Genomic DNA, 16,803 nt, shown 5'->3' on the forward strand with positions numbered 1-16,803 from the left:
ACGTATAATCTCGCATAAATACACTTAGCGACGTGAAATAGTGGTGAGTTTTCGTTTTACCGCACCGCGCAATTAACAGTCAGGCTCACGTTCTGACGAACGATTTGTATTTACACTGGCTTTTGCTCCACAGAACGCAAGTCATTTATTCAAATAGTAGCCTTGGGCTCGAACACCAGTCTACAGTTGGTCTACTTTAAGGTAGTTACTATTGTTACTGAAACCGGCAGACACAAATTTCTCCAATTCTTTGCGCACTGGGACACACGGCACATTGGTGTTTTGAGGGCAGCGTGGTTCTTTGACTGTCTCTTTTACAATCACTTTTCAGGTCTACCATTAGTCCTTCATAAATACGAATAGCTCCACTCTAATCCTCCTGGCTGGCGGAGCACCATTCTTTTCAATTAGCATTTGGATTTCACTATTGATAAACAAATTCAGAGATATATTTAAATGTGATGAATTCTTCTGTTAAATTTATTTGTAGAAATCCCCTGAAGAAGGGTGACGATATCACCCGAAATGCATTGGGATTGAGTAAAGTTATTTCTACCAGATGGATTGTTGGATTCACAATTTGGACTTGATTTTCAATTAGATGTGTTAATAAAGAAGACCACATCAAGAAGAAGGATTCAACTTTGGTTTATTGAGTTCTGTTCGGATAATTCTGATTATATTATGAAACCTATGTTTTACAACGTGTTTATACTGTGTACAAGCAAGCAAAGCACATTTAAGTGGCAATGAATTGTTAACACACACTCACAATTGAGTGCACATGGTAGTGCACATCCTGTCTAGAACATAGCGCTCTAGTAAATGTTTTCATTACCAGGTGGCAGGGTAGAACCACCTCAGGTAGTGCACAACAAACCAGTACAACCATAGTGTATTTAGTTAAGTAGTTTTACTAGTTTATTTTGAGTGCACGCCAAGCCGTCATTATCCTTTTATAGAGTTAGCATTTTTTTTTGTCAAAAACAAATATTTTATGCCAGAGTCCAGGGTAACATGACTGTTTATGGGTCTCCTTGGATATATTATGGACTCCTTCCAGACAGTGGACAAAAGGGCTGTGGGTGTGGGAAGGGTGTTTTTCTCCTCAGCAAGATGGATGGCCTGAGGGGATTGACCCAGCCCTTCGTGAGCTTCAAAGGGTAGCCTAAGGGTTGTACCAAGCCCCTTCCTGACTTCAGACGATGCCTGCCCTGTCACCACTGGAAAATGCAGCTAACACCTGAGCCTGCCTGCCCTTTGCTTCACTAGCCAGACCCGGGGCAAAAGGAAAAACTGACCAGAACAAACTAGGGGTTAGACAACTGGGGTGTCCCGCACCCACAGGCTGGAATGGGTATAAAAGTGGCAACCCCAGAATCTGTCATTAGAACACTCCTGGACCTTTGTAGACTCAGGAGAAGGCTTCCTTGCTTGAAGGAAGACTGGACCTGCTTGTCTTGAAACCAGGATCTCAGAGGGACTCCAATTGTCAGTTGACTGATCGCCTGTTTCAGCTACAGGGACACAACAAGCTTCCAGAGGCCTTCCCTGCAACCGCTCAGCTAACCACCATCAACTGGACCTGCTAAACCCTGCTGCTTGAGTGAGTCCTAACCTCCAGAAGGTGCCCCCAGGTCCTGGACCTTTAGCTGGTGTTACTGTACTCCTCCAACCTTAAAGCTGAAAGAACTGGACTCCAGGTGAAACCCCAGAGTCTCTAAGCTCTTTGTATCAAAATAAACTGGCCCCGGTTCATCAAGAACAGACTTCAGAGGGCAAAACTGAAGCTGCAGCCGACTGCCAACGAGAATTTCTGGGATATACACCCCAAACTCAGTGTGCATGGAGCTCTTTGCCTCCACAACGACTGCCTCTTGTTTCCCACCAAAGCGAATTTTCAATATTATGCTGACAGCAGCCTCCACATGGTCCACCGCCAATTCAGTGCGGCAGCCGACGCCTAGTACTTCAGCAACCTGCCATTGACAGGCTTCCGTCTGGAGCAAGTCTGCAGCCTGACCTCCGGCGATCTGGGCGACGAGAGCTTCTCATGTGAAACAGAACTTAGCTAGAAGGTAAAAATTCCACCAAGACAAACCTGGTCCCTGTATCCAACCCACACTCTATCGCGGCCTGCCTTAACATTTGACTTTGGCCCGATCCAGCACAGCTAGATAACCGCGATTGGTGCTATTTCTACTGAAACTTTAAAAATTCATATATCTGGTTCTACTTAATAGATGTTTGTGGTTTTGGTGTAATTGTGTCCAATAAAATGTTCACTATTTATCTAAATTGGTCTGGGATTTTTCTTGTTTTGTGTTGTCACGTTATTACTGTTTAAGTGCTGCATACATACTTCACATGTTGCCTCTAAGTTATGCCTTAATTGCTTATGTGCCAAGCTACCAGAGGGTTAAGCGCAGGTTTAGTGAGTGACTTGTTGTTCAACCTGACAAAGATGGTGATTATTACTTGGAGATCTCACCCCTCTCAGCTTAAAACCCAATTTCTGACACTCACTTTCTGTAAATTGCTGAAAAATAGTCCTATAAGATGTTTAATGCCTCTGCTTAGCTTAAGGTCGATGAGATACACCAGGGCTTAGTTAGTCTTATTTTAGCTGGTAGACATATCTTCTCAGTCGCCTTGCTGCATTGAGATGTTTTTTACTATTATGATCAACTACACGAATGAAGTGTAAACTGGTCCTAATATTGAACACAAATTCTTACTCTGCAACTGATGCAGCATTGGGCCCAATTGAATCTTCTTTTGATATAGACACCTATAGTAATTTGTCTCTGTAAACTTGTATTTTCGTTTACCACTCAGTCCCATTTGAACACTATGGAAAATTGAAGCACTATTTGATTGCTGTAAGTCTGCAGTAATCTTTTTTTTTTTAGTTTGTTGTGAAGGAAACATTTTTTCATTTTGAACCTAATCATAAAAAGTGTGCACTATTCTTGTTTCAGCAGTTGATTCTACTCTGTATATTGAAAAACCATGATTGCATTTTTTAGTAGTTGTATGTATTTTATAGCTATACTAGAACATAGATTGAAATTAATTTTACAAAGTCATAATGTAGGACTGGAACGTTAGTAGAGCATCATGTTCTAGGTTCTCTGTAGGAATGTTAAGGTTCAAAGGAGTGGTCAGTTGCTGTTCAAGTATGTGCTACCAGCAGCTCATTACATTGGTGCGCGTAGATAAACTTACTTTGAAGCAGATCTTCATGTTGTCAGCGTCCATTGATCACCACACATTTGCCTTTGTGGTCTAAAGCTGCCAATCAAGTTTACTTATGCTATTGGAATCTTTGAAATGTAAGATATATATATATAAATATACACACACACACACACACGCCACATACAAACACAAATGTGTGTGTGTGTGTGTGTGTGTATGTATGTGTATTTGTATGTATGTGTGTATATATATATGTGTGTGTGTGTGTGTGTATATATATATATATATATATATATATATGTTTATACTATTTAGTTAACATATATCTCAGAAAATTAGTCCAACTCTGAGATATAACAAACATGCTATAACATTTTTTATAATTCTTGCTTTGTTTTCCTATAGCTTTACCGCAGTGACAGCGACAGTTCAACCCTGCCTCGAAAAGCTCCTTTCATTCGAAATACACTGGAAAGGCGAACACTGCGTTATAAGCAGGTGAGGCTTGTGAAACTATACCCCTACACAATTATATGCTTTTCTAAATATGTAATTTTAGATGATCTTTGATGCATCCTGTGAGTAAATGAACCGTTCCCTCATGTCCTAAAGGCAAGCGGGACCTTTGAACTTATAATGAAACTTTAAATGTATTGGGTTCGCGATAGTCTCCAAGATGAGCTTTCAAAATCAAGCAGATACCATTAGGATGGAGACTGAAGGTTGAGATTTTGTTGGTTTATACAGAAGTTGACTTCTGGATAAGGCATCAGTAGCAGCCGTACTTCTGTGTTTCATTTAATAGTGCATTCATTTATAGTAAATGTGCGGAAATAGTGTGGAAATAGTGTGCAGAGTTTAGCATAACATCCTCAAATTCAAAATCCAAGCTCTTTAAGGAGGCCAGTCTACGGAACAAGCCTTCTGCTTGAATTTTATAGTTCCAGAAAACAATTTTTTAAATTTCTTTTGTCTTGTTATGCGCTGTCCCTTTGGTACTTGGGACCTTTTTCTTATTATTGACTCATTGTTTGGGTCCGGCAATTATTTTCCCCTTTAGATTTCAAACCAGAGCTAGAGAGTGAAAAACACTCAAGGGGAAAAGGAGGAAAAAAAATATGTAAAAATAAAGTGTGCCAAAGGGAGATAGAATGAACCTGCAAATTAAAGGGACAAGGAGTGTCTAGTGATTAATTAAAGAGGCATGAGGTGGAATCAAGACTATGCAGTCTTAGTAATTGGCACGCCAACATACAATGGCACCGGCTGTGGTCTTATGTGCAAAACTTAGGACCCCGGCACTTATTCTTTAACAAATGAAGCATTATTCTTAGAGAACTGAAAGCTTTAGCCTTCTTTAGCTTCCTGAATGCCATTGATCTCCTTGCATTTTCGCTCATCCTTTTTGTCTTCTTCCCACACTTTTACCCATTCCGCACTTCAGTCTTCTATTGTCTTTATAAAAACAGTGTGAATGAGAGCGAATATGGTACAGATGAAAAGAAAATGAGGCAAAAACAGCCCTGTATTAGCTCTAAAAGAAACCAAACTCTAAAACATTGCATATACTCCTAATACAGAATAAGGATACCTATCTCTATAGGACCAGGCAAGATTTAGAAGAAAATATGGATAAAAATGGAGGGTGCAGTTAGATTGGTCACTTATTAAACCTGCTCTGCGAAAATATGGTTTGGCTGCCCATGAAGTAAGAACCTTGCTTACTTAGATTAGGGACTTCTGGTGGTACATTTGCAAATGGTTTAATTTTTTCACAATATAACAGTATGAAAAGAGACATACCGGTTTCTCCAACACACTTACCTACCATACAGAGGAAGAGGTAATTTGTAAAAACTCCAGCTGTACAAATAAACTGCACAGTATTAATAAATTATATAATATATGGGATTCTGTAATCCTTATATAAACATCAGTCTCTAATTTCTTATAATACATGGGATTCTATAATCCCTGTGTAAATATCAGTCTGTGAATTCTTTAAATCAAGAACTTGTGACACTCCCAGTCTCTGCTTATAAAGAAAAGGTGTTAGAACTCGACTATAATAAGTTATTGCAAATCACCTCGAAGTTCCATAACCTTATAAAGGAACTCAGCCTTTGGCCTTGTTCCTCTATATGGTTATGGAATTCCTCGGTGACTTGTGATATCCTTATGTACGGCAGTGGGTACTTTATCCTTTATATTATCAGTGACTTGTGACACACACCAGTCACCGATTATAAAGAAAAGACGTCCAAAGCTACTTGAACTACTATGGCAGCGCGTCCGTGCCAAAGGCGCCCCAAAGGCAAGCCCGTCTGTGGCCCGTCCGCACACGGATAGCACCTAGCGCCAAACCTCCTAGCTGTTTAGAACCCAACATTCACAATGAAAACAGTACTCCTGCGAGGTGCTTCTAGCATTGAATCCTACAGGTATGGACAATGGCTGTACCAAAATTAACCTTAATGCTCTCACCAATATCATTAATTTAACCTACAACAGTTGCAAATGCCAGATAGAAAATCCCCCAATTAGCAATATCCATTACTCTGCCAGTAATGTGTACACTCTACGGCTTAGTACGGCCTATTCAATTATCTGTGTGCTGATGAATGTGAAATCTCTTGTGAAGCAAAAATTAGAATTTTCTGATTTCATTGAAGTCTTGCGTGTGGGTGCGTGCGTGTCCAGGGCAATGTAATCCTTCACTTCTGTGAACATGAACATAAAAATGAATTTTATGTTTGAGTCACATTTGCCGTTGTCAGAATGAAATGACTGCTGATGTGGTCAGGCCTTGCCTCAACATAGGGGTTCTGATTAGGAAAATAACGTAGTCCTTGGCAGAGCACGGTGACGTTATTACAGGGACCTTGATGTTATTGTGTGAACACTTGAGCAGCGCGCTTCAGAAGGAACCAACGCATCAGCTGGGAGCACCCACCATTATGTTTCGCATTCTTACCTTGAAATCGTTGTTTTTTCGTGACTAGATAAAAAAAACTTATTTAAAATCTGCTTACAACTCAGACTTATATTGTTAATAGGTGTTCTGCCTCCCTTTCTTGGCCTCGCAGCCAACCCCGGACCGCCCCTTCTGCAGTCTTTGCATCCATCCCCCTCCACCTTCCCCCCCCCCCCCCCCCCCTTCCCCCCCCCCTTCGGTGAAAAGCGAAGTCTGGCAGTCCTTGCACCCCTCCCCTGCCCTGGTGAAAAGCGGAGTCCGGGGTCAGAGGCTCCAGGAGGCAGTTTGCATTCTAGTGTAACTTTTGCAGTAGTCAGAATAAAATACCCAATGTTGCGGCCTCTTTCAACGTGTACTTCTGGTTAAGTCTTTTCTGCTGGTGTGATGCAGTTTTCAGTCCATTGCCTCTGACACTACTTCCTGCCAGAGCCTCGGATGGAGCAGTTTTGTTCTAGAAAATTCTGCTCCTGTATTAGATTTGAACACTCGGGGACTTTGGAATTAACTCTTTCTCCCAGCCTCGCAAACGGAAACATGATTGTGTGTGCCTGTGTGTTTGTGTCCATGTGTGTGGCATCTGTGTGTGCATGCTTGTGTGTATCTGTGTGCATGTGTGCATCTGTTTGCCTGTGAGTGCCTGTGTGTGTGCATGTGTGTGTGCGTATGTGTCTGCATCTGTGTGTGTGCATCTGTGTATGTTTGCCTGTGTATGTGAATGCATATGTGTGTGTGTGCATGCCTGCGGGTGCGTGCGTGTCCAGGGCAATGCAATCCATCTCTTCTGTCAACATTAACATAACAAGCATTGAAAATGCAATAGGATTCGCCTTTCATTAAGTTGAAGCCATTTGCTTTGAAATGCAATACCATTAGCAAAGCAAATGGCTTTAACTTAATCAAATGCGAGCCCTATTGCATTTTCAATGCTTGTTGAGATAGGAATCAAAAGGAAAGCATTAGCCCTCCTAAGCTTCTTTCTTAGTGAGAGAGAACAATCCGTGTCATCCAGAGAATTTGAATCGGACCATTTCTCCTTGCCTTGTGGAATCCCACAGGGGTCTTCACTGAGCTCTACGTTAGTTTTTTTTTGTTGAAACATTTTTATTGTTTTCCAAATCAACAATCCAACGTTCTGTCCAATTTCCCCATCCCCCCCCAGGAGTACTGTTCATTACTCAGCGATTCCCCGTGTCCAAGAGAAGTACCGTCCCTCCCAACCCCAACTCGTTCCCTCCCCTCCCCACCCCCATGTCAGTGCACCCCCATCTCCTACCTCTCCCCCGATGTGCTCCCCCTTCCAAGTAAATTATGTACGGGTGCTCAACCCCTCCCTGAGCAAGCAGACCTTCCCTCTTGTCCAGGCCTCTTGTATGTGTCCAGGGACCGCCTCCATTCCTATCTCACTCCCCAGTCCCCCCCCCGCCTCTTGCCTATCCGACGTGCTCCCACCTTCCCCTACCTCAGATATCAGCCCCTGGAGTTCCACCACCAACGCTTCCCATGCCCTGGCCGTCGCTAGTGCTTTCTCATCGTCTCTCCGAAAAGCCAACTGCACCAGGAGCGTACCCTCCGCCCCCGCCCATCTCACTAACGCTGCCCTCCACCGCAAAAAGCTAGGCCCCCCCCGGGACTTCCAGTGCATGGTCAATTCTCTCTTGGCCATTATCAACCCCAAATCATAGAACTTGCTAGTGACCTTCGTGCGACGGGTGTGGGGAAACCAAAGCAACAAGCAAGCCCCCATCTCCGGGGCAATAGAGCGGTCCGTCACCTGATTCAAGCAGTCCACTACCTCAGCCCAATAGTCACCCAACTGTGAACAGGCCCAAAACATGTGGTGAAAATCCTCCCCCACACCGCGGACACGGAGAGTGTGCCCCTCCGAAATATTGCAAGACCTTGGCCGGCGTCAGATACGCCCTATGTAACGTGAAAAACTGGACTAACTGAAACCGTGCGTTCCTCGTTCCCTTCCAGGCTCTCCGCACCAGCGTGGACCACTTGGTCTCAGGGATCGCTTTCCCGAGGTCCGCTTCCCACTTTTCCCTCAGGGCGGCCAGAGGGTGCAAGCCCTCCGTCGACAATCGCCGATATAGGCAAGAAATGGCCTTGGTCGTCCCCGCCGCCATCACTACATATTGACAACCCGCTGCGGTCGGCGGTTCCGACAGCCCCATATTCCAATGTTTCTGGAGGCTCACCACCAGGGCCGCATGAAGCAGGAAGTCCCCACGCGGGAGCCCGTAGGCGTCCTGCAAGTCCTGGAAGGGCAACAGCACACCTTCACGGAATAGGTCCCCTACCATCTGCACTCCCAGCTCCTCCCAATTCGCTAGCCCGGACCAATCACCCCCATGTGGGAGCGCCGTACACATCCCTAGGGGGATCTCCGGGGCGTACGGGCGGACTATGGCTGCCCTCCTCTGACACCTATTCCAGCACTGCCGGAGGGTACGCTCCTCCAGGGTCAGCTGAGTCAGGTCTAGTCGTTGCTGGAGGACTATAAAGGCCAGCACATGCCGTGGGATCACCCTGTCCTGCGGGCCCTCCGGGCCTCTGTACTCCCGGGCCACCGCCTGCGTGAGCCACTGAAGCTGGGCCGCCAAATAGTACCATTCAAAATCGGGGGCTGCCAGGCCCCCCTCCGCTCTTGGCCGCCGCAACGTGGTCAGCGCCACCCGCCGCCTTCCCGGACCCCAAATGAAGCCCGTCGAAAGTGCTCGTAGCCGCGCGAAATACGACGCCGGGATCCATATAGGAAGTGTGCGGAAAAAATAAAGGAGGCGTGGCAACGCCACCATTTTCAGCAACGCCACCCTCCCGGCACACGAGAGCGGGGGTGTGCTCCAAAACCCCATACTACCCCGCAAACCACGAAGGGCCCTGCCAACATTCCCCTCCAACAAATCGGCCTGGGTATTCTGAGCTCTACGTTAGTTAACGTGTACAGTTCATCTTTGCCTAGTCTGATCAAATTCTTTGGCTTCTCTCTTACATAATATGCCGACAACACACAGATTTTCTTTTCCATAGCCAGTAACATTGAGAACACCAATATTAGATTTAGTAACTGTATGGTGGCAGTCTGTGAATGGATGAGCTCAAACTGACCTCAGGAAAGACAAAGGTCATCCTCTATGGCAAAGACACCTCCTTGGTTCCCTAGCTGGTGGCCTGAAGATCTAGGTAATCTTCCAGTACCGGCAAATAAAGTAAAGAACTTGGGATTTCAAATGGACAGTAAATTGACACACGTCGACCAAGTACAGGCTGTCATCTCCTTATAATTAAACTAGTGAAGAAAATTCACCCCTACCTTTCAGAGACTTTACGGAAAACAGGAATGTCCAAACTAGACTACTGTAATGGACTGTACCTGAACATTCAATAGCACTTCCACAGTAAACTCCAGGTCCTCCAGAATACTGCAGCATGTTTGCCACTGGGAATTCCTAAATATCAATCTGCCAGACCAGCATTATGCAAGCTTCACTGGCTGCCTGTCAGTCAGAGAATTACTTTCAAGGCTTATGTATTACCCATAACCAATAAGGCACTCCATGGAACAGGCCGGAATACCTGCAAAAAAGTTTCAATTGGTACTGCCCAACTTGACAACTGCACTCTCTCAGCGCCAATACCATCTTTGTTCCCAACATCAGGCTTGCTTCTTGGGGCGGTAAAAGCTTTATATTAAATGCCTCTAGGCTGTAGAATACTCTAACAACTAAAGACTTTACAATCGAACTCTAATTAGTTGTCACATCTCAATAATTTGAAGCAATGCCAAGGCACCTCAGGGTATAATTTAACTTGTATTGAACTGTTTCTGTTTGCAACAAATATCTAACAGGTTTTTGATGTCTTTAATTTTGTAAGTAAAACAAAAAAAATACATATTTTTTTTTTTACAGAAGACACATTGCTACTTGATACATTCTTTCCCGATCTTTTGGATTTCTTTTATGTTTTGGAATTTCTTAATGTCATGTGAGCGCCACTGCAGACAGAGCCTCAGTGTTTGATCTATGTAAAACATTAAGTAACGGACAGTTCATGTCTTTTACTCTCAAAGTGACATTTAAGCCTGGAAATAGTGTTTTGCACCTGGAAGGTCTCAATGTTTTTCCTCTGAATTAAGCAGCAGATTCTCTCTTTATTGGCAAGTATAGTAAATGCAGAGGCTATCAAATACTAGATGATTATATTTCAGTGATTAAAGCCTGGTGATACCATGTACATGCCACAGTTGCTTTCTTCCTATTGCTTCCTGTTACTTATCTGTTACTTACCTGTACACATTACCAGTCTGAACCTCGGTGCTTATGAAGTGGAATTTGATGCCATACTGTCGTCTCCTTTTGAGAAGCAGTCATACCTTTTGGAAAACTGATAGATCACACGTCCCAAAGTGGACCTTGTTAAAAACACTAGATTACTCACTTCACTGCTAATGCTAAGCTCTGCTTATCAAGTTTGACTTTGTCAACAATCTCGACGGAATTTAGTTTTTCAAGAATAATGAAGACTGGCTAGATATTCAAAGGTATTGTGAAGGCGTAAGCCACCTCTCTTCAGTGTCTGCTGTTGTACAATGTGTTCTCTGGCATTTTGTCCTTCGCAATGGGTAAGATGGACTTGGGAGTGAAAGGAGCCTGAGCAGAGAAAGCATACTTAAATTCTTTTAAAAATTTTCATTTGCCTTCTGTCCATCGCTAATTATTATTTTTATAGAGGATACGTCCAAATGAAAATGTTGACTCTGGGTGCAAACATGTTCGTTTAAGATGAATTGTTTTGCTACAATTTGTTAACCAATAAAGAACTATATTCATCTTGATGGTATGTTTTTTTTGGTTACTGAACGTCCACACCTTGCTTTTCAATCAAGTACCGACACCTGTGACTATTCCTCAAAAGTTATGTTTTTAACATACCCCTTCCATTTCATGCATTCTTCTGTTATGTAATGAGTGGTCCGTTTGTTTTTCGTGTATTCAGCCATCCTGCTGCAGACCTTCCTTAGCAGAGTTGATGACACGGACATCTCTCGACCTGGAGCTGGATCTCCAGGCATCAAGAACAAAACAGACTCAGCTGAACGAGGAGATAAATGCTCTGAGGGAGCTAAAGCAACGCCTGGAGGATGTTCAACTTAGAGGGCAGGTTGAGTTACCCCAGTGGGTCCTTCGGGATGAACGCTTCCGAAATCTGCTTAAGGAAGCAGAGAGGCAGGTACGTGATATTCATTTGCCATGCGTAAACATGCCTTGGTCATTTGAAATTTTAGTTCCCCGGTGTACGCTTGTAAGTAGATGGAACGAACAACATTATGGGCGATGCACATTCAAATATTATGCATGCATATTATCTACAAAAATATATCTTTATTTAGCTACATAAGTATTTTTTGTAAGTTTTCAGAACTTTGTACACTGGTAATTGTAAACTATGACATGAAAGTAAACTCCAGTGTTGTATCCTTCAACTTTAGCTATTGTTTTCTCTTGTCCCCCTTTCTCGCTTCTCCACCATATCAGTCTGTAGCTCAGTTGTGGCACCTATGAGGATTCCTGGGAAAGTACCTCAAGAGATCTTCCACCTAGAAATTCTTTGTTGCCAAAATTGATCAAAATAATCCTCCTAATACATTTATTTTTTGCAGATTAGAGTTCTGCAGAGATGTTGCCTGCTTAATGTTTGTTTTCAACACTATTTCTTTATGCAGTACAGGGCCATACTCGTATATAAAGGAGCTCAATGTATTTCTCTGAGGAGGAAGGAAGTGCTTAAGTTCCTAATACCGTAACTTTAGTAGAAAAAGTAGTGCTTAAGTTCCTAAAACCATAACTGTAGTAAATGCTCATCTGGGTTGTCCACAGGTTTAACCACAGTGGTTTCCTCCTTGGTTTTAATCTGATAAGAACTTTTTTAAAGCGTCAGAAAATATAGAGAAATAAACCAACTACCCCACCTTCTCTGCCAGTCTAGGCCCTTGTCTCCTCTTGCAATGTGCTGTATTATCAGGATAACCCTATATCATCAATAAATTGTTTATAGTCATCTCATTTTTTTAAACAAATTTATGAAGCACTTCTACTCCTTTTTCCCCTCTGTGACATTATATATTTTATAGAACTTACCATTTAAAAAAAATATTTATTTAGTTTGTGGGTTAAATCTTTTTGGCAATTCCTGAAACATTTCCACTGAATGCTGTAGATGTTTTAAGGAGGGTTTTCTATTTTCTAGAAATTAGACTATTGTTCAGTTCTCTGCAACTGTCGGCCACCCATTTTTAGGTCTCGCCTGAGCCAGCGCTTTAGCGCTGCTCTCGCGACAGCTTTTGTAAATGGGAGATTTGGAACTGCAAACTAGTGCTTTCAGGCCGCCAACTACAGTGCATGTGCGCCGGGCGCGCACACCATTTGGCAGCCTGCGTGATCATTTTGCGGCCGCTTTGATGTTCTCAGTGAGCTGCGCGGCCACTGAGAACATCAAAGCGGCCGCGAAAGTGCACACCATTTGCCACCCCCTCCCTTATCCCACTTCCTGCTTGTTTTACTTATAGCACGAGGAGCTGTCTATCCCTAGCGCGTGCTTCAACGTTCCTCCCCCACCACAGAGTGCGACTCGCGGCCGCGCGTCTTCCACAACTCCCGGGCTTGTTCTTCTCTGCTCTTTACCTCGCCCCTGCTCTCCCGCCTTGCTCTTCTCTTTGATGCTGGTGTCAACTCTCCTTTGCTCCTCAGCCCTGCCTCGCTTTCCCATGTTGAACACTCTTCCTTGTTGAGCTTCATGTTTGGGCATTCTAGCACTGCAAACGGGATTCTGTAAAGCGACTCAATACCACTCAATTCCAGAGACTCAAATCCGTGAACACGAAAGAAGCGTCGGCGCCACCTACACAGCACACACACCCCTGTCTCTGATAGAGAGAGAAAAGAGACTACATTTCGCACGTTTATCAATATAAGGAGAAACACTTTTGTTTTTCTAAGAGAAAAAACCCACTAATATTACGTATATCTATTACAAGTTTCTTGATTAAAACATCTACCATATTGTCTGCCAGCAAATCAGTATTCAAAATTCTACTACGCAGTCTAGAACGTGTTGAACGTAGTAACAACAAACAGTTACAACAAGCCTTGGCATAGCCAATAGGTCTCGGCTTTGGGACCTTATAAGTGTTTAGCCATGCAACAGTTGCATAACTAAATACTTATAAGGTCCCAAAAGCGAGACCTATTGGCTATTCCAATGCTTGTTGTAATTTGCTGGTTGAGTAGGCAGTCAATGCAGCTCTTATCCAGAGCAAAAGGTTTTGTCCTCTGCTTTAACTCACTAAAGGATATGAAGTTCCTTGAAACTATCAACAGAACATTATTTTAGGGTTGCTATCTGTGCCAAGTCAATGTAGATCCTTCGCTAGTGAATTGCATCAGCAAGAAAGATTTTTCTGAGGTCCCTGAATTATTTAGAACAGTATTTGTCTTGTTAAGTTCTTTCCTTGGGCCTTTTAACTCTGCTACCTGGGATATGACACTTTGATGGCCATCTTGGGACATTCCTTTCTGACGTTCTTCCTCTCTTAGGGTACCAAGCCCCTACTGACAAGAAGGAACCCTTTGCAGAGGCAGTTTCGAAGCAAGCAGTACAAGCCAAGGACATTCATCAGCTGTGACTTTAAGCTTGCCTTGAAGCCTTAGCTTCTGAATGTTCATTGACAAGCTAGGATTGTCAGCAGTCAACAAACGTTTGAGCATGTTTTGTATCACACATTAGACCTGTACCTTTATACAAAGTCAGTTCTCACTCATTACAATTGTTCTGCGGCTTTAACAACTGCAGAACCCATCATGGCTGCTCTGCCAGTGTCCAGAGGTGGGAGTAGCAGAAGGTCTTTAAAAAAATGTATATATCTCTACCTTGTACAGTTAGCAAAAGAGATAGCTCTGACTTTACCTTCATGGTCATGTTTCACAGGTTGAGGGCAAATTCCCTGCTTACGGCAGCCTCCATAGCCATTACCGGAGACCTGTTATCATTTGTTCACAGGTTCTGGCTTTCTGTGCCCTATTGCATCCATCTCGTTGATCCTTCCTCCATCCATTATCTTAATGGTGCTTGTCGCAGTTAAAGAAACTGCAGATGAATCGGCCCTTCAAAAGTGTGCCGTCGAAGTGAGCAAACTATGGGTTTTACACCAGGTTGTTTGCATGCCAGAAGAACAAGACTGGTCTTGAAACCACCCTGATCCTCTACTTGCCAAGCCTCTTCCTTCCAAAGTCGTCAGTCATGTTGGTGGCTATAGGACACATTCTCAGGAAAGTTGGTTGTGTGGGCCCTTTTCACGGGTCCTGTGGTTACTCTGCAGGGTGATGTGTGGGTTCTGTTTAGCTCTAGTGTCTCACATCAGCCAGTACTATTGCTCTTCAGTGGGATACTGCTCTTGAGCACCTGCTTCTCCGGTGGTCTTAGCTTGTGATTGTGCTATAGCTCTTTAATCACAAGGCTCTTGGTGCTCTTTCCATCTAACAAGTAATACCAGACCGAGACTTACTAGTATATTTATGCATAGAAAATAACAATCAATAGAGAATTTCAAAGCTTCGAAATAGAACTGTATGAAGGGGAAAGAGGGGAGATAAATGGGGAAAAGACACAAGAGTATATAAAAAGGGTCCTTAGTCTCTTTGTGGGGGGTGGGGGGGGGGGAGTGTTTTCCTTGTAGTAAAGGTGACCAATCAGGACTTACTCTAGTAGGTTTTTATGGGGTTTCAAACTCAGAATAAGCATATCAAAGTGGACAACGTTCTGTTAGTGCTTTAGGTTATAAGAATAGGATTTTATTATTAGGTTTGTTAAATAAACCATCTGACCGTGGGATAAACACCAATGCAAAGTGCTGTCACCTACTGGAATTGAGCTCTGACAGCATTATAAGAGCTACATAATAAATACCATTCGACCCCTAGCTCAGTGTTAGAATATGGGCTTGCCGTCTTAAGCAGGTCGCCACAATAGACGTGTATGGCTTATGCCTGGGGTCGGGTTTTATTGATTGAAGTTCGTGTTTACGTGTAGTCTCTGTAATTCTGTGCTCGTTTTGGAGAGCAGTGAGGTACATGATGACTGGCCTTCATATTTGTGGTAACCTAAAAACCAGTTGTGCATCTGCTTTTTGATTGGTGACAGTCTGCTGTGAAAGCAGTCCGCTTCTGATATCATCACCGACCCTTCACATCTGTCACCCTCTCCTCCCCAGTGCTGCTTCTAGATTCAACGCTAGCGCACAGCGCCACCTGATAACTAGAATGCGTAAATCAGTCAGAACCGTTGTTAATCAGTTTGGGTGCATTCCATTCATTCGTCCATAGCTCGTCTGTTGTTGCAGACAAGGACCAACCTTTCGTAAATGACTATTGGCTAGTCCCTGAAACTTAGACTATTAAAAATAATTCTGCTGAACACGCCCAATGCAACCTCAAATGTGTCTGTCACTTTATTGGAAGTGAGTCCTCTAAGTGGGAGAGGTATGCTCGGGGGTGGGGGCCTGAGCTTGCTGCGCTGTAGAACTCTCCGGACCCATCTTGACAGGTTCCAACCAGGCTGCAAAGCATGTTTGTGTTGCTTGTGCTCCTATTCCAAGGGGATGTTTTCGAACGGTTCAGTCTCTACTGTCCCTTTTAAGGCATTGGGGGGATGTTGGGTGGGGGATATGATTCTTCATATAGTAGGTGGGGCCCCTGTTTTTTGTTTAGTAGCATATGGCCTCTCATACAATAGAATGGGATATAAGGTCTGTAACTAGCGGTGGTTGTGATTGGGGAAAGCATTTACGTCGATCTGCTTTTTGCTGCCCAGTTAGTAGGCCGGCTCTTAGGTTTTTCAGTCATCAGGGATGATAACAAGCAAAAGGGGACTAAAGGCAGAGATGGAATGAGGGTTAGAGGCTCACAGATTGTGACACATAAAAGGAGGGATGATACACAAAATAAATATGAAACAACGCATAAATGGGTCGTCGTAAAAGGAGGCAATAATCTACACTAAGGTGACTATAAGGACGGAGAAATAGAGGCAGAGCCACAGGCAGTTAACAAAACCAGCATTGGGAAAGCCTTTCGACCTCACCCTTTGGCTTTGCCAGTGCAGACCTATTGGCTTTGCAAAGGATTTTTAAATGAGGCTTGAATATGGAGAGGTGGGAGCACACAGTGAGGGGGAGAACAGTGATTCTGATAGGTTGCAATAGCCATTGTCAAGACAGGTGGAAACAGAGGGGTGTTGGCAGCAAGAAACTCAATGAGCGATGGAAGGGTTATTAAAGTAATACCCCTTTCCTTCATGATAAACCAGAGAAGGGTTCATCCCAGCAGGTACAAATTGATAGAAAATATGGAATAATGATGGCACACTCTTATTTCCTTGGACAGTGGGGGAGAGCATTACAAAAGCAGAGTAACTGAGCAAGACAGGTGATTACTGCAAGAAACAGTGACTCACAACCTGAAATGGTAGAGATCATTGTGGGTCCCAAAGCACAGACACCGACGCACTATTACATGCACCGAACAGACACACTCAGAATTCAGGCCATACGCCAGAAGCATTATCTAATC

At 43.6% G+C, this 16,803-nt stretch overlaps 1 protein-coding gene across 3 annotated transcripts in view; it reads left to right on the plus strand.

The window, feature by feature from the left end:
* The window catches only part of WWC3 (WWC family member 3), a 457,878-nt gene that overhangs the window by 423,768 nt on the left and 17,307 nt on the right, over positions 1–16,803 (plus strand). For all 3 annotated transcript variants that reach the window (XM_085622192.1, XM_085622194.1, XM_085622193.1), the window contains 2 exons: positions 3,607–3,699; positions 11,177–11,410. In XM_085622192.1, the coding sequence (XP_085478318.1) occupies positions 3,607–3,699; positions 11,177–11,410 (327 nt within the window). The remainder of the gene's footprint in view (positions 1–3,606; positions 3,700–11,176; positions 11,411–16,803) is intronic.

This window comes from Triturus cristatus, chromosome 8 (genome assembly GCF_964204655.1).
Source record: "Triturus cristatus chromosome 8, aTriCri1.1, whole genome shotgun sequence".
Lineage (NCBI taxonomy): Eukaryota > Metazoa > Chordata > Amphibia > Caudata > Salamandridae > Triturus > Triturus cristatus.